General features: G+C 37.7%; 1 protein-coding gene and 1 pseudogene across 1 annotated transcript in view; one reads left to right on the top strand and one right to left on the bottom strand.

The window, feature by feature from the left end:
- Positions 1-6762: 6762 nt before the first annotated feature.
- LOC122910082 lies at positions 6763-7567 on the top strand (annotated as a pseudogene).
- A 1713-nt stretch (positions 7568-9280) lies between these two features.
- The window catches only part of AADACL2 (arylacetamide deacetylase like 2), a 35445-nt gene continuing 18953 nt past the window's right edge, over positions 9281-25772 (bottom strand). Inside the window, 3 exon segments of the mRNA XM_044255086.1 lie at positions 9281-9802; positions 9805-9905; positions 9907-10193. Of these exon segments, the coding sequence (XP_044111021.1) occupies positions 9606-9802; positions 9805-9905; positions 9907-10193 (585 nt within the window). The 3' untranslated portion in view covers positions 9281-9605.

The raw sequence follows: 25772 nt of genomic DNA, 5'->3' as shown, positions 1-25772 counted from the left end.
AGATGAAAATTTCTCATGAGAGTGAACACTGCAATTCTAAACACAATGTTAGCAAATAGAACCAACTACTATATATATACTATATATATATGTTATATATATATCACAAACGGGATTCATTTTATTTATACATGTTGGCTTAACATTTGAAAACCATACTAATGGAGAAAAATATGATGATCTCAATAGACTACAGTAAAATCGTTGAAATCATCTGACATGCATTAATAATGATAATAAAAACTGTAATAATAATAATAAATCTCTCACCATACAAGCACAACAAAAGAATTTCTCAAAGGGTATCTATGAAAAACCTTGGTCTAACATATTATCATATTTAATAGCAAAATATAAAATCCCTCATTCCTAAAATCAGGGGGAAATAATTAAGACACTCACTCTCATTACCCCAACTCAGCATTAGAGGTCTTAGCCAAAGCAGTAAGGCAGAAGAAAACTCAAAGTCATCTATATTGAAAAGAAAAAATAAACTACCTTTCATGGAAGATGACATGATCATCTGAGAAGAAATTCCTAAGGAATTTACAAAGTCATAGTTAAAAAGTAAATTTAGCATCATCTTAAAATACAGGTCAATATTAAAATATCAAACATGTTCCTATATACAATAACAAAAAAGTGAGAAGAAAATTAAAACATCAAGACCATTCAAAATAGCAACATAAAACATCAAATTCCCATAATTAAATCTAATGAAAGATTTGTAAGACTATGACACTGAAAACGTTGTCAAGAGAAATTAGAAAAGACTTAAATCACTTAAGAAATACACCATGTGCATGCATTGGAAAATTAACTTTAATTTACCAGTTCTCCTAAAATTAATTCACAGATTCCACAAAACCTGACTTAGTATCTCAAAAGTTTTTTGGGGGGAAACTGATAAATTGTAATTTTTTTCCAATTTATTTATTTTCAGAAAAACAGTATTCATTATTTTTTCACCACACCCAGTGCTCCATGCAAGCCGTGCCCTCTAGAATACCCACCATCTGGTACCCCAACCTCCCACCCCCCCGCCACTTCAAACCCCTCAGATTGTTTTTCAGAGTCCATAGTCTCTCATGGTTCACCTCCCCTTCCAATTTACCCAAAAGCATATACCCTCCCCAATGTCCATAACCCTACCCCCCTTCTCCTAACCCCCCTCCCCCCAGCAACCCACAGTTTGTTTCGTGAGATTAAGAGTCACATATGGTTTGTCTCCCTCCCTATCCCGTCTTGTTTCATGGGGGCTTAAGTGGATAGGAGAAGAATCCATGAAACAAACTGTAATTTTTTTTTTAAAGATTTTATTTATTTATTTGAGAGAGAGACAGTGAGAGAGAGCATGAGTGAGGAGAAGGTCAGAGAGCGAAGCAGACTCCCCATGGAGCCGGGAGCCCGATGCGGGACTCGATCCCGGGACTCCAGGATCACGCCCTGAGCCGAAGGCAGTCGTCCAACCAACTGAGCCACCCAGGTGTTAATGCAAAGAACATAGAACAGTTGAGGCCACTTTTAAGCAGAACAAAGATTGAGTATTTACCAAACCAATTTTCAAATTTCATACAAAAATCAGTGAACTTGAATAACAACAGAAAGTATTCAAGATTAAGTACATGGGGGAGGAAAATGGAAAAATGGAGAGTTCCAGTGACCGCTGGGAAAATATCAAGCCACTGAATATGTATAAGAGGCAGCAGATATATTGTTGGAGCAGGAGAAGAGAGGATAAATTATTTGAAGGTCAAAAAGGTCAAAATTCTCCAAATCTAAAGAACGCTATGAACTCAAAGATCCCAGAAACTCAGTAAGTCACAAGAGAATAGAAACATAAGTGATAGCAAGTCACATTTTAATCAAAATGCTAAAAAGTGATAAAAAGAGAGTCTTCAAACAAGCCAGAGATAATAAGAAATATTAAATATAAAAGGATATGAATAAGAATAGTCACAGACTTCTCATTATAAAATTTGTAAGAACAGATCAACATCTTTAAAGTTCTGAAGAAAAATCCTGTGATAACCCTATTCAAAGTGAAATTGTTTTCTTAAATTCAAGCAAAATAAAATTGTATTCAAGAAATAAAAGCTGAGAGAAATCACTGCAAGCAGACATGCACTACAAAATATGATAAAAAGCAGTGCTTCAGAAAGAAAAAAGAAGATAACTTTGATCTACATGAAGGAATGAAGATTTACAGAAAGATAATCATTTGGGTCAATACAAATTTTTTTTTCTCATCTTAAAAATTCTTCAAAAGATAATCAACAATTTAAAAATTATTTCTATAATGTTGGGTTCATAACATTTAGCATTGAACTATATGGCAATAATAACCAAAAAGATGGAAAAGAGGAAATGGCAGTAAACTGTTGGAAAGTTCTGTATGAACTTTTGTATGAAGTAGCACATTATTGGAAGTTAGATTTGAAAACATAAAGATGAACATTGTAAATTCTAAAGCAAACACTAAAAAATAATAAAACCAAGAGGTATATCTCATAACCCAGTACTGGAGAAAAAATTATAAAAATCTGAAATAATTTTAAAAAGAAGGAAAATTGTGGGGAAAAAAAGCAAATGTAACAAATAGGAAGCAAATACTGAGAGGATTTAATCCTAACCCGATACATCTCGAGATATGTCCCATATATGTAATTTCCATGTTATCAAAAAAGATGTCTCTCTGACACTAAATATTACATAAAAGGTATCTGAGCTCTTAAGATTATCTACTGGACTTCTGTAATGGAAGATGTTTGCAGCAGGGCCCAATAATAGACTAGCAATTGTTCAACAATGTAGTATTTTGCTACTGCATTAAGTACATTTTGAATCCAGAATTCCAAAAGATACCACTGGGTGGCGGTGCTTGACTTTATCTGCAAGCGTCTATTGCCCACCTCCAAAATCCTGTGTGCAGGCCGTTTTTGTTCCAGAGCCTGGCCAAATTCGTTATTTCAATGCAGGGTGCCTATGTTGGTATATACATCTAGCAATATCCAAATAGCCTGCAGGGATTGTTTATTTCTTAGTGTTCATCCAGCAAAGACTATCTTGTTCCATACATCCATGTAAGGTATCTCAAGATCCTGAATCAAGTTATTCTTAGAAAATTTACTGATTGGGTTAGTTCCTATATTTTATCTATTTTGATTAACCATCATCAGCTAATCATGTGAGTCATTATAGTCTTTGGTTTTCTCCCCAGGGAGAAATTATCCTGATATGCTACTATAAAGAATTGCCTTTCTCTTAATATTCACCAGGTCAAAATTGTCCCTAACATTGTAGTGACAGTATTTGAGAGGGGTCAGACATCCCTGAAGGAAGATAATAAACATATATTGGAGTTCCATCCAACTAAAGGCAAATTTTGTCTGAATTTCTTATAAAGTTGGGATAGAAAAGAAAATATTGGTTAAATCTAGAAGAGCCTACTAGTCACCTTCAGCTTATTGCTCCTCTCAAAGAGCTTTCAGCAAAGTATTTCTCCTGATTTCCAGATGGGTATACAGAAGTGTTAGACCTTCCACGTGGATGAACCACAGTTACCCCAGACGCTACATGAGCAAACATTCTCTCTACTTCCTACCTCAACAACAACAACAAAAAATCAGGATTCTATATATGTATATGCATCTGTATATAGAAAAATGTGCATTGCACTAATTAGAAAGAACAAGCAATGAAAAAAGAAGCAAAACACTTGAATATGCATGGCATGAAACACTTAAGACCACTAAACATAGGTAGATAACCAAACTCATTAGTATTTAGAGAAATGCAACTAAAACCAAAATAAAATACTATATCACACAGATTTAATTGGCAAAAATGAAGTTTAATCCATCAAATTACTGGAAAAGATGCAGAACAATAGGAATATTCATATACTTCTTTTGAGAATGTAAACAGGTATAGCTATTAGAAAATAGAGCAACATTAAATTTTCCATGAGCCAGCAATTCTACTCCTACATACATATATGTGAGAGTAGATATATAATATCCATATATATGTATATATAATGATATATATATCTCAGGTCCACACACATATGTGTAGACCTGAGATATATATATATATATATATATATATATATATAGTCTACTATATAGTATCTAGTATATAGATACATATACCATATATATATAGTACAGTAGACTATATTTATCTCAGATATATATATATATATATATATATGAAAAACTCTTGACATATGCACACCTGGAGGCCTAGAAAAGCAGCATATCTTGTAACAGCAAAATAACACCAAAAAAAAAAAAAAACCCACAAAAAAACAAAACAAAAACCTGGGAAAAACCTAAATACTCCAAAACAAAAGATCAGTTAAATAAATTGTGGCATATTCTCATAATAGGACATTTTATGCATTGGTGAAAATGAATAAGATTACATTCCATGCAATATCTATGGCTAATGATTGAGTGAAACTCATGTGTCAAAGAGTACATAGAGTATAATCCCATATTTTGCCCCTAAAACAAGAAAAACTAAACATATTGCTTAGGACTGCTTATACACACCTAAAAAATATTTTTAAGAAAAGAAAAAGAGAATTTCATACCCCCAAATCAGAATTTTGTTTCTTAAGAGAAAGAGACTGGATAGGAGAAACATATAGGGAGATACAGCAAATTAGTAATTAATATCCAGTTGAAGTGGACATAATAGTGAATTCATGGTGTTTTATTTTTAAGACTTTCAAAAGAGAGACAAGATAAAGAAGGACATTAATTCAATCTTGAAGGGCATGGGCAATCTGTAATAAATGTAAGCCAGACAGAGAGTCCATTTAAGCCTTCCATGATTTCATAGGCTTTCCCCCAACCCAAAAACCCCTGTGCTCAGCCAGACTATTCCCCCCAGCTCCCAAGGAGAAAGAAAAATTAATATCTTTTAAAATGTAACTTCTTAAATGAGATTCATATTCTCTACACAAACAACTAAAGTGCTATAGCTACTGATAAAAGTCTACACAGTCAAAATGGAGACAGTCAAAATGGAGGCCGACACAAGTAGTGGCCAGGATGGTCTTCTAAGTAGAAGGGTATATGTATGAGCCCAATTCTACACGTATTTGGTTTGGTACCACAGGTTTGGTATTGTGATGACTGGACTGTGAAAAGCGAGGGGATTCTGCTGATATACAATCTGAAAGTTCACCAGATGGATCATTTCACTAATTGATAATTGGCCTTGCTTCCTTTCTTAACACATGCATTAGAAATTATAATATATGTTATTCATTCCCTTCTGAGACCAGCTTTACCTGCATCCCACAAGTCATGAAATGTGTTTTCATTATCTTTCAATTTCAAAATACGTTCTAATTTCTATGAGTTAGATTTTTAACTCTAAGTCATTTTAGTAATATATTCATTGCTTTCAAACTGATGGGGATTTTCAAATTATTATGTTGCTATTAACTTCTAGCCTAATTCCATTATAGTCCAAGAATACGCTCTACATCATTTGAAATTTGACACTAATTGCTTAATGGCCAAGAAGATTTTTTTTAAAGATTTTAACTATTTATTTGACAGAGAGAGAGATCACAAGTAGGCAGAGAGGCAGGCAGAGAGAGAGAGGGGGAAGCAAGCTCCCTGCTGAGCAGAGAGCCTGATGCGGGGCTTGATCCCAGGACCCTGAGATCATGACCTGAGCCGAAGGCAGAGGCTTAACCCACTGAGCCACCCAGGTGCTCACAAGAAGATTTTTTAATGTTCAATGTGTACTTGAAAAGAATTTGTATTATGACATTATTTGCTACCGAGTTCAATATGTATAAATTACATCATTTTTATTATGTTGTTAAAATTTGTCTACTTATTAATTTTTCTTTTTTTTTTCTATAGTATACTGACAAAAGATGGGCTCAAATCTTCCACTATGGGTCCTAATTTTTTTGAAAATCCCCAAATCTCCCCCATGAGAATCCATGCATAAATTTGGATAATAAAACCAAAAATCTGGGGTGCCTGGGTGGCTCAGTTGTTAAGTGTCTGCCTTCAGCTCAGGTCATGGTCCAGAGTCCTGGGATCAAGTCCCACATCAGGCTCCTTGCTCAGCAGGAAGCCTGCTTCTCTCTCTCCCACTCCCTCTGCTTGTGTTCCCTCTCTCGCTGTGTCTGTCTCTGTCAAATAAATAAATAAAATTTTTAAAAAATCTATAGACAATATATTATGAAGCAAAATATGAGCCAGAATATAAAGTACCTATACAAACCTCCAAATTTGAATGGTCAGAACAAACCACAGACAACTGCAAGGCCTGTACAGCATCAGTGATTGTAGAAGAGATAGCAGAGGGAAACGAGAGCATTTGATAGACTCAAAATTTACCAACATGTTTATTAGGGAATCTTACTAAAATTTGGAAAACAGATGAAACTGGCAGGGATTTGTGCACCCTCTCAGTAGGTGACTACAAGCTATCTGGAATTAGATCTGAAGGTGCCAGTCAAAGCCTCTTCCAGGACAGAACTCCACACTGACTAAAATCTGCTGGGAATATAGGAATAGAATCCAAATTAGCCTGGCTGAAGGGGTTGGGGGTGGAGGGAGGCAGATTAAAAGGCAGGAAAAAATGTAGTATTTCATAAGACTAACAGAAGAGGGGGCTCAAGAGTCATAAAGTTAAAAATCTGTAAAATCGCGCCCTCCCCTGATCTTTCTATGCCTTATATGTTTCCAGGAGCACAGGACATATTATCAATAAAAGTAACAGATGACTCACAGAGCTTGGATTGATGAAGTCAAGATTTTTTTCTATATAGTTTCCCTAGGTATTACAAAGATAGATTATAGGGATATAGCAACAAGACTTGGTCCAAGATACAAGCTATAATATTAACCTTTCTTTTGGTACCTAGAGAATATTTACCCTGATTGTCAAGTTCCATATCACTGTTTCTTTTTGGGACAGATACCAAGTGTGGAAACCAATCAATGTCTGGATAACATAGCTAGAAAAGAGAATGGAAATTTTAAGTGACATGGTATGGGATGTAATCAGATAGTCCCTTATATTGCCAATAAAGAAATTAGAGTACATGATTTTGCTTGGAGATTTCCAATCTTTTTAAAAAGATTTATTTATTTATGAGAGAGAGAGAGGGAGAGAGAGTGAGTGAGCAGGGGGAGGGGCAGAGGGAGAGAATCTTCAAGTGGACTTCCCACCGAGCACGGAACCCAACTAGGGTGGGGCTCAATCCCAGTACCCAGGAGATCATGACCTGAGCCAAAACTAAGAGTTGGACACTTAGCTGACTGAGCCACCCAGGTGTCCTGGATGTTTCCAATCTTGATGGCTTTATCACAGTGTTCCAATACCACCACATAAAAGGCAACCAATTTGGGGAGTATAGCCCAGTGAAAACAAACTTATAGCATGTCAACAGAAATCAAAGCTAGATAAAGTCACTGGGGAGCCAAGAGCCTAGTGTCAGAGATTGCAAAGGAAGCCTGTCTAGAAGTGGCTTTTGCAAAATGTCTCTCTTCCAGGATGTTCTGAGACTAAATTTACAAAATAAATAAATAAGGATTGACTGGGCTACCTTAGGATACATTTCTCCCACATTCTTTTTTTTTTCCCTTAGGTATCAAAATAATAAAAATTAAAATAAAAAAAATAAAGTAAAAGTGCTTTCCTACTCTGTGGAATGTAAGGATTTTCAGGAATTAAACACTTTGACCTTTTCTCTAGCTGTGAGCCAGCCTTCCTGTCCAGGGATATGAAACTATATGCTACATATAGTAGCATATACTCACACTCATGCTCACAGTATTGAAAGAGGCTTTCATCTAGAATCACTATGAAAAATATTCAGACAGTGAACAATCAACAAAATGTGCTTTCTGGAAAGCTGCACCTTTTATGGTTTGCTCTCATGTCAGTTATTTTTGCTGAATGTGCTATCATAATAGTTTTCTAGGATGTTGTTTCTGCCCTGATTAGAACAGGTGGCCAGTACTAAATGATGAGAAAGAACTGGAATCAGATTCAGTATCATTAAAAAAAAAATTTATAACAACTTAAACATTTATTTTAAAAGAATTTAAAGGAAATTAAATCAGAACTATGACAATATAACTTGTTATAAGATCAACTTTCCATATAGATTTTATAAACCTCAAAGGAGAAATATAACTGACTCCAATGACATTCATGTTGTTCTCATTTGTGATAGTTTTAGATATTTTTCCATCCTTTAGGTGCTGAAAGTGAGCTGAAGAAAAATAGCTCTTTGCACATACTTTATTTCTACATTAAGAAAAATTATGAAAAATATGTATAAGTTTGTAGGCTGTTGAAATTGTCATTCCCAATTGCCTGCTGAAAAATGTAGGATGCATATAATGTCTGTTCTTAACTGAACAAGTTAGATATCTCAGTTGCTCTTGGGTCAACTAGCTTGTAAATTTTCACTACCCCTACCACATACATAGACATGCACAAAATTTCTTGCTACATTTTTAACTTCTTAACTTGATTCAACTGGTTATACTTAATATCCAATAGTCATACTACTACACTACAGACATTTTTTTCACAGCAAAAAATCTTTAGTTTTAGTTTATGATTTCACTCAACAAGAGGCATGTAGAAGTGATTTCTTCTTTGGGTATTTTTAGATGACATATATGACAGTTTTTTGAAAATCTTGTTCACTCCATACTGAGCTGGGCTACATTGTTGAGTACATATTTAGATTAGAATGATTTATAATGAATTATAATGTTGATCTGTTGCCTTTTTAAAACATAACATTTGACTGAAAATGTGAAAATTTTTCTTCCAAAAGACATCTAAATCCTAATTCCTGTGAATGTTACTATACATGGAAATTAAGGATCTTGAGATGGGGTTATTATCTTGATTACCTTGGTGGACCTGAAATGCAAACACATGTATCTTTCTAAAAAAGGAGGCTGAGGAAAAGGTCATGTGAAGATGGAGCAGAGAAAGATTTGAAGGTGATAATTTTCAGAATAATATTATCTGACTACACCAAGGAATACCAGCAGCCATGAGATGAAAGAGGTGAAGAGCTCCATTTGGAGCCTCCAGAAGGAATGTGGCTCTTGCCAACACCTTGATTTTGTGACCCCCCCAGAACTCCTGAGATAAAACATTTCCGTTGTGTTAAGCCATTAGATTTATAGTAATATGTTACAACAGCCACAGGAAACTAATACAATTACCTTGTAACTTTTTTTTTTCTTTTTATTTTCCCATACACGATTGCAATTTCTGTGCCTGCCTGGAAACTATATTCTCCAGTTTACCAGTAACCATTCTTATTTCTCAACTTTAATAGGGATCAGTCCCTATTGGGACCAACATAATTATAATCAACTATAAATGAAAGGATTAAATGCATTTTACACGCATTCAGGTTCTGTGAATCAGAAAAATTAACCAGTTCGAGGACATACAGTAACTGTTATCACTGATTTAAATCTAGAGTCAGACAACACAGATGACATTGTTCTTTGCACTACAACTATAAAATATCACAAATTACAATCCATTTCCTGATGGTCATCTATATTTTATACATACTATATTCACAAATTCTTAACCAGCCAACTAATATACATATCTCTCATCCTCAAACCTAGTTGTAAATACAGTGGTGATGCCATTAATGATAAAGCTGCATGGATTCCATTCTCAGTATGGTCATGAGTTACTTGAACTCCAACATTTTGAAGTCTTGAAACATACATAAGTCCATCATCCCTCACAAGATCATATTGGCAAGAATATAGGTTCTTGGCAAATTCTGTAACCAGGAATCATTAGCTAACAAGGGTGAAACTCTGATATCCATAAGTCCTGGCAATGAATAATTGTATCTTCCAAGAATATAAACAATCCTTTCTAAACTTCTCGGGTAAGAGAGTACTCCAATTGACAAACTTAAACAGATGTCTTGATTCCAGAGGCATATGTTCATTTCTTCTCATTGCCTGGGGAAGTGTTTCATCCTCGGTGAAATACAAACTCATCAATTTTAGGGCTAAGTCCCTTGTTAGGATTATACCATGCTCATATTCTTGGTGAGATGGCAAATAAAAATCAAGAATCTGTAAGGAAGGGTAAATTAAAGCTTGTATCTTGACTTTATGTTTAAATTCAAGATCATTCTGCACCTGAGAAAACACAATAATGTCCTATAAGCAAAGACTTCCAAAATACCAGGAGGAAGAGATTTAATTTTGATAATTTAAGCAATTTTGTGATAAATACATCTACATAAATTCATGTGATATTTTAATTATTTTCACAATACTTACAATGTTTTTCAGTGATAGGAAAAAAGGCCAACCTCCTTTCAACAGTAATGTTTTAAAAATCCTGGTATGTGTGGGAGAAAGGGAGAGAGAGAGATACAAACTCCCAGTTATAACATCAATAAGTCATGGGGATGTAATGTACAGCATGGTGACTATAGTTCAGTAACACTGTATTGTATATTAGAATGTTGCTAAGATAGTGAATCTTAAAAGTTCTCATCACAAGAAAAACAATTTGTAGTCATGTGTGGTGGTAGATATTATCGAGATTTATTGGGCTGTCACTTTGCAATATGTACATATATCAAATTATCTTACTGCACATCTGAAACTAACATGATGTTCTATGTAAATTATATATCTATATGCTTTTTTTTTTTTTTTTTTTTTTTTTCCCAATTTATTTATTTTCAGAAAAACAGTATTCATTATTTTTTCACCACACCCAGTGCTCCATGCAAGCTGTGCCCTCTATAATACCCACCACCTGGTACCCCAACCTCCCACCCCCCCGCCACTTCAAACCCCTCAGACTGTTTTTCAGAGTCCATAGTCTCTCATGGTTCACCTCCCCTTCCAATTTACCCAAATTCCCTACTACTCTCTAACGCCCCTTGTCCTCCATGCTATTGGTTATGCTCCACAAATGAGTGAAACCATATGATAATTGACTCTCTCTGCTTGACTGATTTCACTCAGCATAATCTCTTCCAGTCCCGTCCATGTTGCTACAAAAGTTGGATATTCGTCCTTTCTGATGGAGGCATAATACTCCATAGTGTATATGGACCACATCTTCCTTATCCATTCATCCGTTGAAGGGCATCTTGGTTCTTTCCATAGTTTGGCGACTGTGGCCATTGCTGCTATAAACATTGGGGTACAGATGGCCCTTCTTTTCACGACATCTGTATCTTTGGGGTAAATACCCAGGAGTGCAATTGCAGGGTCGTAGGGAAGCTCTATTTTTAATTTCTTGAGGAATCTCCACACTGTTCTCCAAAGAGGCTGCACCAACTTGCATTCCCACCAACAGTGTAAGAGGGTTCCCCTTTCTCCACATCCTCTCCAACACATGTTGTTTCCTGTTTTGTTAATTTTGGCCATTCTAACTGGTGTAAGGTGATATCTCAATGTGGTTTTAATTTGAATCTCCCTGAGGGCTAATGATGATGAGCATTTTTTCATGTGTCTGATAGCCATTTGTATTTCTTGATTGGAGAAGTGTCTGTTCATATCTTCTGCCCATTTTTTGATGTGTTTGTCTGTTTCGTGTGGGTTGAGTTTGAGGAGTTCATTATAGATCCTGGATATCAACCTTTTGTCTGTACTGTCATTTGCAAATATCTTCTCCCATTCCGTGGGTTGCCTCTTTGTTTTTTTGACTGTTTCCTTTGCTGTGCAGAAGCTTTTGATTTTGATGAAGTCCCAGAAGTCTATTTTCGCTTTTGTTTCCTTTGCCTTTGGAGACATATCTTGAAAGAAGTTGCTGTGGCTGATATCGAAGAGATTACTGCCTATGTTCTCCTCTAAGATTCTGATAGATTCCTGTCTCACGTTGAGGTCTTTTATCCATTTTGAGTTGATCTTTGTGTACGGTGTAAGAGAATGGTCGAGTTTCATTCTTCTACATATAGCTGTCCAGTTTTCCCAGCACCATTTATTGAAGAGACTGTCTTTTTTCCACTGTATATTTTTTCCTGTTTTGTCGAAGATTAATTGACCATAGAGTTGAGGGTCCATATCAGGGCTCTCTACTCTGTTCCACTGGTCTATGTGTCTGTTTTTATGCCAGTACCATGCTGTCTTGGTGATCACAGCTTTGTAATAAAGCTTGAAATCAGGTAAGGTGATGCCGCCAGCTTTATTTTTGTTTTTCAACGTTTCCTTAGCGATTCGGGGTCTCTTCTGATTCCATACAAATTTTAGGATTATTTGCTCCAGCTCTTTGAAGAATGCCGGTGGAATTTTGATCGGAATGGCATTAAAAGTATAGATTGCTCTAGGCAGTATAGACATTTTAACGATGTTTATTCTTCCGATCCAAGAGCATGGAATGGTCTTCCATCTTTTTGTGTCTTCTTCAATTTCTTTCATGAGTGTTCTATAGTTCCTCAAGTATAGATCCTTTACCTCTTTAGTTAGGTTTATTCCCAGGTATCTTATGGTTCTTGGTGCTATAGTAAATGGAATCGATTCTCTAATTTCCCTTTCTGTATTTTCCTTGTTAGTGTATAAGAAAGCCACTGATTTCTGCACATTGACTTTGTATCCTGCCACGCTGCTGAATTGCTGTATGAGTTCTAGTAGTTTGGGGGTGGAGTCTTTTGGGTTTTCCATATAAAGAATCATGTCATCTGCGAAGAGAGAGAGTTTGACTTCTTCATTACCAATTTGGATACCTTTTATTTCTCTCTGTTGTCTGATTGCTGTTGCTAGGACTTCTAATACTATGTTGAACAAGAGTGGTGAAAGTGGGCATCCTTGTCTTGTTCCTGATCTCAACGGGAAGGCTGCAAGCTTTTTCCCATTGAGGATGATATTTGCTGTGGGTCTTTCATAGATAGATTTGATGAGGTTCAGGAATGTTCCCTCTATCCCTATACTTTGAAGCGTTTTAATCAGGAACGGATGTTGGATTTTGTCAAATGCTTTTTCTGCATCAATTGAGAGGACCATGTGGTTCTTCTCTCTTCTCCTATTAATTTGTTGTATCACATTGATTGATTTACGAATGTTGAACCATCCTTGTAGCCCAGGGATGAATCCCACCTGATCATGGTGGATAATCTTTTTAATGTGTTGTTGGATCCTGTTGGCTAGGATCTTGTTGAGAATCTTAGCATCCATATTCATCAGTGATATTGGTCTGAAATTCTCCTTTTTGGTATGGTCCTTGCCTGGTTTGGGGATCAGGGTAATGCTGGCTTCATAGAAAGAGTCTGGAAGTTTTCCTTCTGCTTCAATTTTTTGAAACAGCTTCAGGAGAATAGGTGTTATTTCTTCTTGGAAGGTTTGGTAGAATTCCCCAGGGAATCCGTCAGGTCCTGGGCTCTTGTTTTTTGGGAGATTTTTGATCACTGCTTCAATCTCGTTATTAGATATCGGTCTATTCAGGTTGTTGATTTCTTCCTGGTTCAATTTTGGTAGTTTATATTTTTCCAGGAATGCATCCATTTCATCAAGGTTGCTAAGCTTATTGGCATATAACTGTTCGTAGTAACTTCTGATGATTGCTTCTACTTCCTTGGTGTTAGTTGTGATCTCTCCCCTTTCATTCATAATTTTATGAATTTGGGATTTCTCTCTTTTCTTTTGGATTAGTGTAGCCAGTGGCTTATCGATCTTATTGATTCTTTCAAAAAACCAGCTTCTAGTTTCATTGATACGTTCTACTGTATCTCTGGTTTCTCCCTCATTGATCTCAGCTCTAATCTTGATGATTTCCCTTCTTATGTGTGGAGTTGGTTTGATTTGTTGTTGATCCTCCAGTTCTTTAAGGTGTAGAGACAGCTGGTGTGTTCTGGATTTTTCAATTTTTTTGAGCAAGGCTTGGATGGCTATATATTTTCCCCTTAGGACCGCCTTTGCTGTATCCCATAGGTTTTGGACCGAAGTGTCTTCATTCTCATTGGTTTCCATGAATTGTTTCAGTTCTTCTTTGATCTCCTGGTTGATCCAAGCATTCTTAAGCAAGGTGGTCTTTAGCTTCCAGGTGTTTGAGTTCCTTCGGAACTTTTCCTTGTGATTGAGCTCCAGTTTCAAAGCATTGTGATCTGAGAATATGCAGGGAATAATCTCAGTCTTTTGGTATCGGCTGAGTCCTGATTTGTGACCCAGTATGTGGTCTATTCTGGAGAAGGTTCCGTGTGCACTTGAGAAGAATGAGTATTCTGCTGTTTTAGGGTGGAATGTTCTGTATATATCTATGAGGTCCATCTGGTCCAATGTGTCGTTCAATGCTCTTGTTTCTTTATTGATTTTCTGCTTCGATGATCTGTCTAATTCTGAAAGAGGCGTGTTAAGATCACCTACGATTAGTGTATTCATATCAATATGACTCTTTATCTTGATTAACAGTTTTCTTAAGTAATTGGCTGCTCCCATATTGGGAGCATAGATATTTACAATTGTTAGATCATCTTGGTGGATAGTCCCTTTAAGGATTATGTAGTGTCCTTCTGTATCTCTGACTACAGTCTTTAGTTTGAAGTCTAATTTATCTGATATGAGAATCGCTACCCCAGCCTTCTTTTGAGTCCCATTGGCATGAAAGATGCTTCTCCACCCCTTCACTTTCAGTCTGCGTGTATCTTTAGGTTCAAAATGGGTCTCTTGTAGACAGCATATGGATGGGTCCTGTCGTTTTATCCAATCTGCAACCCTGTGCCGTTTTATGGGTGCATTGAGGCCATTCACATTGAGAGTGATTATTGATAGATACGTTTTTATTGACATCGAGTTACCTTTGAAGTCTTTCTTTCTGTAGACTGTCTCTATATTTCTGTTCAATGCTATTCTTGGGATTTTTCCTCTTTTATGGAACCCCCCTTAATATTTCCTGCAGTATCGGCTTGGTGGTTGCATAGTCTTTTAAGTCTTGCCGGTCTTGGAAACTCTTTATCTCTCCATCCATTTTGAATGTCAGTCTTGCTGGATAAAGTATTCTTGGCTGCATGTTCTTCTCATTTAGTGCCCTGAATATATCTTGCCAGCCTCTTCTGGCTTGCCAGGTCTCTGTGGACAGGTCTGACGTTATTCTGATGGGCTTCCCTCTGTAAGTAAGGAGCCTCTTTGCCCTGGCAGCTTTCAAGAGATTATACCTACAATTATAATTTCTCAATTTGACTATCAGGTGTCGTGATGTTTTTTTGGAGTGTATAATCTTGGGTGGAGACCGTTCAGCCTCTAGTACATGAACGCTGGTTTCATTCGCGAGATTCGGAAAGTTTTCATGAAGGACTTGTTCCACGACATCTTCTAGACTTCTTTCATTCTCCTCCCCTTCAGGAATTCCAATAATTCTGACGTTGGAACGCTTCATGGCATCACTTATTTCCCTAATTCTGCTTTCGTGGGATCTAAGCTGTTTGTTCCAGGCTTCCTCCTGATCCTTTCTCTCTATCTGTTTGTCTTCCAGATCACTAATTCTATCTTCTGTCTCAGTTACCCTAGCTTTGAGAGAGTTTAGATTGGATTGGAACTCATTGAGAGCATTGTGGACCTCCTCCCTGGTAGCTTTAAGCTCCGCCCTAACATTGTGAACATCCTGTCTGGTCGCTTTCAGTTCGGCTCTAATCAATTCTGTTTGGTCATCCATGGCTTTCTCCAACCTAGCTATTGCCTGGATAATTGTTAGCCTGAATTCTCTTTCCGACATATTGTCTATGTTGATAGCCGTTAGCTCTGTTGCGGAAGGTCCATCCTCTGTATTTTTCTTCTGTTGGGCATTCCTCCTCCTAGTCATTTTGGTGGGAGAAGACTGAACAGATGTAGCTGGATGTATCAACTCTGGTGCAGTCAAGGTGCACCCTGGAACACTTCCTGATCTCCGTCTCAGAAGCCTCAGTCTGGGTGCAGAAGCTGAATAAATTCCCCCTTGGATGCTGGCAGTGCAGGTTCCAAGTTGCAGACCCTGGGGGCGCAGGATCTTTTGCTCGTCCCCAAAGCCAAGGCAGTGGCGGCTGTCTGGGAGCTCCTGACCGCCAGAGAGGTTCCAAGCAGCGATCGCACACTGAGATTTTGCCGCTGGCCGGGGCTGGGAGTGCCCGGCTTGCGCGCACCTCTTTTCAGAGGCGGCTGTGGGTCGGGCGCGCGTCTGGGGCACTGAGAACGGGGCGCTGGTCCGTAAGCCGCAGGCTGGGCTTTTGCGCGCCTCTGTCCGGGGAAGAGTTTCGCGGGCGCGAGGCTTAGACTTTGAAACAATGGCCCGGGTCTAGAAGCGCCCCAGGGCCTTAGAAACCCAGGAGAGCTGGAGCGACGTGCACGCGCATCTCAAGCTTTGTGGTAGGGCTAGCGCGCGTTCTGCAGACCGGCTCCCATCCCCTCACAGGAGCCGGAACCCCGCGCTCTGGGGCACGCTGGCGGCTTAGGGACCAGGAGCCGGTTTCTCCGCCGCACTCTCTCTGCCTCCGCGCCGGGGAGGCCGTCTGGGACTGGGGACTCAAGCCCCTGTCCCTAGCCGCCCCGATTCCCACAGTTTGCCCCCGCGATCCTTTGCTCTTTTGGAGTGCTTTCAACCAGTCTCCGAGTTAATGCTGGTCCCCAGACGCAGGGCACTCTCGCTCGTATCGGGGTATTACTTTCCCACCGGTCGCCTCTGGTGGCTCCCTCCCCCTTTTGTTTATCTTCCGATCTCAGTCCGCTGTTCCCATTCCGCTTTACCTGCTCACTGGCGTCTTCTGCCCCTGTAGAGATCCAGACGTGTATAATTCTGATCTCAGGCTGATTTCATGGGTGATCAGAGTTCTTTGGTAGGTAATCAGCTCACTTTGGGGTACCAGCTGAAAAGACGCCTCTTCCTAGTACCCCGCCATCTTGTCCCCCCCCCTATCTATATGCTTTTTTAAAAACAGACGTATGGCAGGAGGTGAGGCACAATTAGGTTGTACCCAAGAGCAATTTGAGACTGGGAGAAATGGACATAGTGATCCCCTCAGTCTAAGGCAGTGACAAGAGAAGCAACCTTGCTTCATAACCACTCACAGTGCAAACCGTGCTAGATTTGCTTAGCAGGCTGACGGTTTATCATCAGTTGGCTTAGGGCATAAAGTGAGTTCAGTACAGTAGGCAAAGGGAAACAAAGTGAGAGACAGGGGAACAGAGAAATACATGCAAGTAATGATGCTTTTGTCAAAAATCACCAATGCAAATAACCCAAATAGTATATTCCTGAGGGAAATTGGCAGTACATATAAATTTGTAAAAATTCTGGACTGAAAACAACCACAGGGAATGGAAGAAATAAATGTAATTATTAAAATAATATTTTACCTTTAATTTAAAAATAAAATTATAAATTAATATTAAAATAAAAATATTTAAAGTTTAAAATAAGATTATTTGGCTATTAAGCAAGTTCCCAACATCATACCATAAATTTTAGGAAATGCATTTAAATGTAAAAGTACTCATAACAATGTACTGTATGTTAGCTAATTGAACATAATAAAATTAATGAGTGAATGAATTAATTAATTAAGTGTAGAAGTACACAGATAAAAAGAAAAAGAAAAAAGCCAACTGATAGGTAACTTATTTTCTGAAAGAATGGTGATATTTGGAAAACAAAGGGATGAAATTATTAAAACAAGACAACAACAACAAAAAACCTTGTTGATATTTACAGTTTGACATGCAAGGAGAAAAATGTGAAATATCTGATAAGGAGCCCTTTTTTCTTTCCAGAGGGGAAGAGTGTCCTGAGGTTCACCTATGATCCAGTGGACCATAGGAGAGAACCTCAAAATAATCTCCAAGGAGCAAGTGTCTTAGCTAGAGCATGGCATCTGAGACAATGGTACCTGGACAAATGAAAAAACCTGCTGCTGCCCTAAGTGAAAAGCTCAGGACTAGAGGATGTACCTATAAGTCAATCTTTCACAACAATGGCTGGCTGAACGCAAGGAGGGAATAAAAGGAATTCCAAGAGCTACCTCAGAAAGGCAAATAGTTTCCTACCACCTCCCTGATGGTCTCTGAAGGTGCTGAGGCTTCACAAGTTTAGAATGAAAATGAGCCAAAACAATGTTTCCTGATGAAAACTCCCAAATCTCTCCAAGTGCCCTCAGGTAGATGATTTATTGAGCAACAAGTCCACCATGAACATCCCACTGCCAAAATCCCAAACCTAGACAGAGAAATAAGCAGGACCACATACCCTGGGATAGGGCAAAAACGAACCCACTAACCTCCTTATCTGGCCCTAACTGTCCTTTCCGGAATGTCAGATGAAATATTGTTTCCCCACAAATATGTCACAAATACAAACTATTCCAAGTTCCCTATTACATCATTTGTTGGTTGGTCATTCAATGTCTCTTCCTATTTCTCAGTCATCCTTTGATGACTCATTTCAAAGCCAACCCCCTTCACAATATTGGAAGAGAACCTGCTGGTCAGGTTCTCCAAGTTTGGCAATTTTGCCCTAGTTTTAATAACTATGTTCTCTGTCTGGTATGAATCTTCTCAGATGTTTTCTACACACTATATATTTATAACCATGTAAATGTGATTATGCATTGAGCACCTCAGCAAAGTTCACTTTTCTTTCTCCAAGCTCCTCTAAACTTCCAAAGCTCTCTTCCTCTTTCTGGTCCATGATCATTTTCCCCTTATATTATAAAAATGTACATAATGGATCTTTCTACTGGATTTTGAATTCCAAAAATGCTGATAATTTCTAAGTTATTATTTCATCTCTTACTGAGTCTAGGATAATGAAATGCTCAGTCTAGTATTAAGAAAGCAAAGAAATGAATAAATCAATATTTCTGCTCACTTTATAATGCTCTTAACAAGACACTATCAGGGGCACCTGGGTGGCTCAGTGGGTTAAAACCTCTGCCTTTGGCTCAGGTCATGGTCTCAGGGTCCTGGGATCAAGTCCCACATCGGGCTCTCTACTCAGCAGGGAGCCTGCTTCTTTCTCTCTCTCTGCCTGCCTCTCTTGACTACTTGTAATCTCTGTCTATCAAATAAATAAATAACATCTTTTAAAAAAAAAGAAGAAGAAGACACTATCATTTGAACCAGAAATCATAGGATGTAAGAAGCTGTAAGAGAATATATATAAATAAGGTCCCGGCAATAATACTGAATTATTGAATTATCTATAGCTTTGTTTTTTCCTTCTAGACCCACACATACAAATGTGCAAGTAAGCATTAATATTGATCCATAAACATTACTACTGAAAGACCTAGGTGGACCATCCTATAATATAAATGTGAATATCACATGAATGGATATATGATTCTCATTTTGTGGGCATCTCATATGTACCTGACCATAAAAAAAATGCATAAAACATTTATTTCAGGACATTATTCCTCTGAAAAGAACAAGAATGAAAATACAAAAAAAAAAAAGTTGAGAGACTCTATCTTGTGGCTTAAACATAAGTAACTGTTCTTGAATTGTCTGTTTAAATTTTTCTTATGCTTATTTTTTTATTTTCTTATTCTAAATTTTTCTTATTTCTTATTCAGTATAATAAGACCTTTGGGTAACCCAGTAAAAGGCCATGGAATATGTCCAACAAAACACGTCCTTATTCTTAATCCTCTTTAATCATTAACATTATTTCAATGAGAACACAGTGGATATGACTCATTTGAACTTCCCTTTTATACTTAAGTACCATTAATCCTAAATTCGTGAAATCTAAAATAGAATTCTCCCATATAAACTATGCCCTCTGCTTCTCTTTTATTAAACCATGTAATATGAATCTCTAATTGATTTTTCAAGTTACAGGTCACACCACTGATATTATTGTTATCATGAGAGTAGTTTATTCACACCATGGTAAAGATTGGTCTTCTAAATCTACATATGTGGGATCGAATTTGGAACCAGTTCATAAAAGTCTTCTGCATCATGCTAAAAAGCTTGGAGTGACATGTGGGTCAGAACTATTTTCACTCCTACATTAATTTCTTTGTTTATAACCATCCTCCATGAGTTGGGAATGGTGGCTGAGGAGTGGCTGATAGCAAAGTTAGAGAAAATATGCTTCATGACTTTATACCCTGTGCAGAGAGGCCTACATCAGTAGTTGTCTAAAGTAGTTGTCAAAGTAGTTGTCTCTCATGATACTTGTACAAGACATAAAGCCTGCTCCAGACAGTCTGAAGCATTACCAAATCCTCTCCCATTCCCCAGATGTCCCAAGACCGTCTATTAGGGCATGGTGCTTTCCTAGAGAAAGGTAGGTTCTTTCTGTCAAGGTCCTATACTACAGTTCCCATACTGAGTCCCTCATTATCCACTGCCCCTTTAAAACCAGTCACTGGTTCCCAAGGGTCCCTACCATCTAGTCCCCTGGTTTGGATGTGTGTTACTCCAAGTTCTGCACATACATAGCATTGTATGTGTCCATTGACTGTCACCCACAGAAGGGTAGGTGTATGCAAAATATTAACTTATATGCAGAATTCCTACATCACTAGTGCTAAGACTTGTCCACCAAATTTAGCACATGTGCGATGTTTAACCCAGCAATCCCAGCTCCACAGTTACTGGGGTTGTTCCTCCCACTAATTTTCCTTTTCACTCACCACCCCAACCCACACCACACCCAATTTCACCAATATATAGATAGCCAATGCATATTTGGGTGAACTATGAACCATCATGAAGGAATTCCAGTATGAGAGGCCTTTGGCCTCGTCCTGGGGTGTATGTTCTAGCTGCACTGGAAGCTGGAGAACTCCTACATGGAGCTCACTATACCCTGAACATTTTGTTCCTCCAAATCCATATGTTGAAAATCTAATGATCAAGATGATGGTATCAGTCAGTGGGGTGTTTCGGAGATCACCAGAGTGATCTTCCTGAAGATTATTTCCTTCAAGATTCCTTCCTGAAGATTATTTCCCTCATTGAATAATCTTGAAGATCACCCCAACCTTCCTGAATGGGATAAATGCCCTTACGAAAAATGGCCCAGAGAGCTAGCTTTCTCCTTCTACCACCTGAGGATATCATGAGAAGATTGTAACCTGGACGAAGGCCCTCACCAGACTATCCTGACACCCTGGTGTCAGATTTCCAACCTCCAGAATGGTGAGAAATAAATTTCTGCTGTTTATAAGCCACCCAGTACCTACTCTTATGCTATAGCAACCCAAACAGATGGAGACAGAGCCCTTCAAAAAGCCCAAGATGATCAACTTGCTCTCCTCCTTAAGGATTTACCTTGTTCTTCCCTGCACCTTATTCCTTCCTTGAAAATTGCACCTCCCATTCTATGCCTTAAAAGTAGGAGTGAAACAGTGTATGACTCAGCAGTGCTGGATTTATGTGACACCATGTCCAGATACAAATCCAACCAACTGGGGAAGAAGGGCCTAAAATCAGTATTGCTTAATGGTTAAGTTTTTCATACCCAAGTCTGAATCCTGGATTTATATTAACTCTATGAACTTGAACAAGACACTTAAATTTGTAAGGCTCCATTCCCTGATCTCTAAAACTGATATAAATTAACAGGTACCAGTTTTGTGGGGGTGAGATAAAGCATTGATAGTACGTTTCTGGACATTCGGTAAGCACTTGGTAAATGATACCTATACTTATTGTCATGGAGACAAATATAATAGAAATCCAACAGCCTATCCTTGAGATGCTTCACAAAATCTTTGTTGGGGCACCTGGGAGGCTCAGTCGGTTAAGCATCTGCCTTCAGCTGAGGTCCTGGGATTAAGCCCCAAGTTGGACTCTCTGCTATGCAGGAAGTCTGCTTCTTTCTCTCCCTCTGCCCTTCCCCTACTTATTTGATCTCTCTCTCTCTCTCTCTCTCTCTCTCTTTCAAATAAATAGATAAAATCTTTAAAGAAAAAAGAAAAGAAAATGTTTGTTGATCTTCCACTGGATAAACCGTAGGAAATACTGGCTCAGCTTCAGTCTTGTTTGAGGATGCACCAGTGGTGTCTCAAGTGGACAAACACCTTAATAATTCTTGGGCAAACCCATGGCTCAGACCACATAAGTCTTCTAAAAAAATACCTTCTGCCCAACCCTACTTAAGTATTACTGTACAATAGAGGAGCATTGCCATAAACTGCTTCTTTTCACCATTTCAGTCACTTGCTTAATCTAGCCTGTTAAATAATTCTCTTTTATTTTCATTTCTCTTACTTCTTTTGAGTAGATATTTTTGGACCAGCCCCACCTCTACTTTTAAACAAAAGCATAGCTCCCAAATATCAGAACCTATCAGAACCTGCTTTTTGAGAATTCATTCATGATTGCTAACAGTCCTTGAGCATTTGCAACAAGCAAGACATTCTGGTTAGTGTTTTACATTGAATTTCTTCTTGTATACATCACAAAACATTAATATTCACTTCCCATCAACCATACTTGACTTCTTTTTTTATTAATTATCCCTAAAATCCAATAATTCCCCAGGCCTGTTGATTTCACCTCTTTTTACTTCACCAATCTACCACTATTCTCCATTCCATTGCCACTATCCTAGTCCACAATATTCTCTTTGGTCATCAGAGTTCTGCAATTCTTTATCATGTTCTCCTTCCCACCCTCTTAACTACTCTATTTTGCAACAGTATTTTTTTTTTTTTAGTTTTTACCTAAATTGCAGTTAGTTAACACACAGTATAATGTTTCAGGTGTACAATTCAGTGATTCAGTACTTCCATACAACACCCAGTGCTCATCACAAGTGCCCTCCTTAACCCCCATCTGCTTTTTAACCCACCCCCCCTCTGGTAACTATCCATTTGCACTTTATAGCGAAGAGTCTGTTTCTTGATTTGTCTCTCTCTTTTTTTCCCTTATGATGGTTTGTTTTGTGTCTTCAATTCCACCTGTGAGTGAAATCATACATACAATGGAATACTCAGCCATAAAAAAGGAATGAAATCTTGCCACTTAAAATGATGTGGATGGATCTAGAGAGTATTATGCTAAGTGAAATAAGCCAAACAACAGTAATTTTTAAAATATAAATGTGATTAAAATTTTTCTGAGTTCACAATGCCCCTGGAGTCAAGTTAAAAAAAAAATTCCAAGGCCCTTGTATTATTTGTCCCTGCCAACCTTTCTAACATCATTGTTCATCATACTTTCCTCTGATGTAATAGCTATGAATTTGGGGGGGGGAGTGGGGGTCAGATTCAAAGAAAGAAATAAACAGTGACTGCTCTTCTTAGGCAAATAGCAAAATCGACTTGATTCCAAAGACAAATAATCAGTGACTGCTCATTTTAGCAGTGTGCAGAACCAGTGTCTTTATTTAATCTCTAAATTTTTCCCACAAAAACTTGTTGAAGATAATCTGTAAGACTGTACTCTTACACAATGGGACAAGTTACAGAAAGCTGCTAAGCAGGAAAAACAGGCTGAAGAGAAGCAAAAGTCAAATCCTGGAGTATTCTGAATGGTAGAGGAAGAAGGCAGGAAGAGGACAGGTATGATGTCACAGTTTAGATCCATAAGGGTTTTTTAAAAATTGTTGTTCCCAGATTCTAAAACACTTAGAGTCTAGTTGGGAATATGCATATACCACAAATGATAGAATAATCACTATACTGTGACTGTGTAAAACCGCTTCAGGTAATAGAGAAGAGGTTTCCCTGTGGGAGTTTCTAGAGCTTATGAAATATCCAGTTGGGGAAAACTGTATATATAGTTTTTGAGCTCATGACAGTGGCCTTAGTGGAAGACATAACTTTAAGAGCCTTCCCCAGATCAGTCAGAGCTGAAGCCAGGAAGCCAAGTAGAGAGCATAAAAGACAGAAGGACCAACCAAAAGTTGAGTTTTAAGGAATCCAGACATAAAGGAGTGTATATACCTACAGTTTGCCTCACATAAAACTGGAGGGAAGAGAAGTAAGATGAAAACAGAGAGAGTGCTATTACAGACCTCATGGGGAAAAAGAAGTATTCTAAGGCAAAAGCTGGAAAGAGTTTTAAGTGATGAAAGGACATTATATTAAAAAAAAATAACAAATATGCCCTTAAATGGAGAAATAATGAGATCCTTGACAAATTCAGCCACAGGAAGTTGAAGAAACAGCCGGGGGAGAATACAAAGGTAATGAACTGAGAAAAGTATACATTATGAGTATGTAGAAAAGGAGCATAATTTGCTTTTAATTCAACTGGGTGCAAAAAGGAAGACGAGTAATAGAATAGAAGTTTGGATAAAGGGTTAAGAAAGGTTGGAGCACCTGGGTGGCTCAGTGGATTAAACCGCTGCCTTCAGCTCAGGTCATGATCTCAGTGTCCTGGGATCGAGCCCCACATCGGGCTCTTTGCTTGGCAGGAGCCTGCTTCTCTCTCTCTCTCTCTGCCTGACTCTCTGCCTGCTTGTGATCTCTCTCTCTGTCAAATAAATAAATAAAATCTTAAAAAAAAAAAATAGAAAGGTTTATTAGTTCTTTCTTTTGGTTTTGATTTGGCGATGAAAAGGCCCAGATGTGGTTATATGCTGAAGTAAAACAGCAAATAAGGTTTGAGATTTTGAAAATACTGGGAACAAATAACTTTCAGGTAAAGACACATGAGGTGGTAGGAGGTGGGAGGGAAGTTATCCAGGAGAGGTGGTGGGATGATTCTGAGTGGGAAATACAGGCTTCTAGTTACAGAATGACTAAGTCACAGGAATAAAAGGCACAGCACAGGGAATATAGTCAATGATATTTCAATAGTGTTTTATGGTGACAGATGGTAGCTACACATGTGATGAGCATAGCACAATGTATAAGGAAGTTGAGTTATTATACTGCACACCTGAAGCTAATGTAACATTGTGCATTGACTATGTTCAAATTTGTTTTAAAATTAATAAATAATTATAGAGGCAACTAAATAAAGGTTTCAGTGGTGACCATCCAAACTGGAAGAAAGAAAAAAAAAGGAAAAGAAATGATCAAAACATAAAAATAAACATCACTAGTAATAAAAAAAAATGGAAATTCAAATGTTGTTTTTAATCATAAAAAGACAGGGGAGAAGACATGTAAACATATATTGAGGAATTTTTATTTTTTTTTTTGATGTTCGGTTGGTCAATTTGTCAGTTGGTTCTGCAGACAATACAGACTTTAAAAGAAGAACATATCTGGTGGCCATTTTCTGATTATCTCATTAAGAAAATGTATTTCAATTCACAGATGAGAGACATAAAAATAAGCTTGTGAATCAAAACTGATTTCAAGCTAGATATCTCTTAGAGGACAGAAGGAAACCAGGGAAAGAGAGACAGAGACAAAGGGATAAGTAGAAATTCTTTTTATTACATAAGTATCTGGCTAACATAAATATCTCTTCCCCTTAAACTTCCTTATTAAAATAATAATAAGAAAATAAATAAAAATAAATATAAGCCTGGCTACTTAAGGAAACTAATGTCTCACCAAAAGCATCTTCAATATAATCATGGACCAACTGGAATCTAAAATTCTACAACGTTGAAACAGATAGAGTTCCTTGATCTTTTATGAGTTCACATAAAAAAATAAGAATATAAGTCATTGTCAAATTAATTAAATAATTTCAAACTGTTTTTCCCACTGATGAGGAAAACAATTAACCCAAATCTGAAAAAAACAAAATTACGATAGTTGAATGTGGGATGTTACGCTGAAGCAAAACAACTTTCTTACCTACCAAAGAAAGTTGGACCACCATCTGTAACTCCAGAGTGAGGCAAATTTGTTCTTATACTGTCTTAGGCAAATAGCT

The sequence above is a fragment of the Neovison vison genome, chromosome 6 (genome assembly GCF_020171115.1).
Source record: "Neovison vison isolate M4711 chromosome 6, ASM_NN_V1, whole genome shotgun sequence".
In the NCBI taxonomy this organism is placed as follows: domain Eukaryota; kingdom Metazoa; phylum Chordata; class Mammalia; order Carnivora; family Mustelidae; genus Neogale; species Neogale vison.
This window is presented reverse-complemented; position numbering and strand designations above follow the sequence as displayed.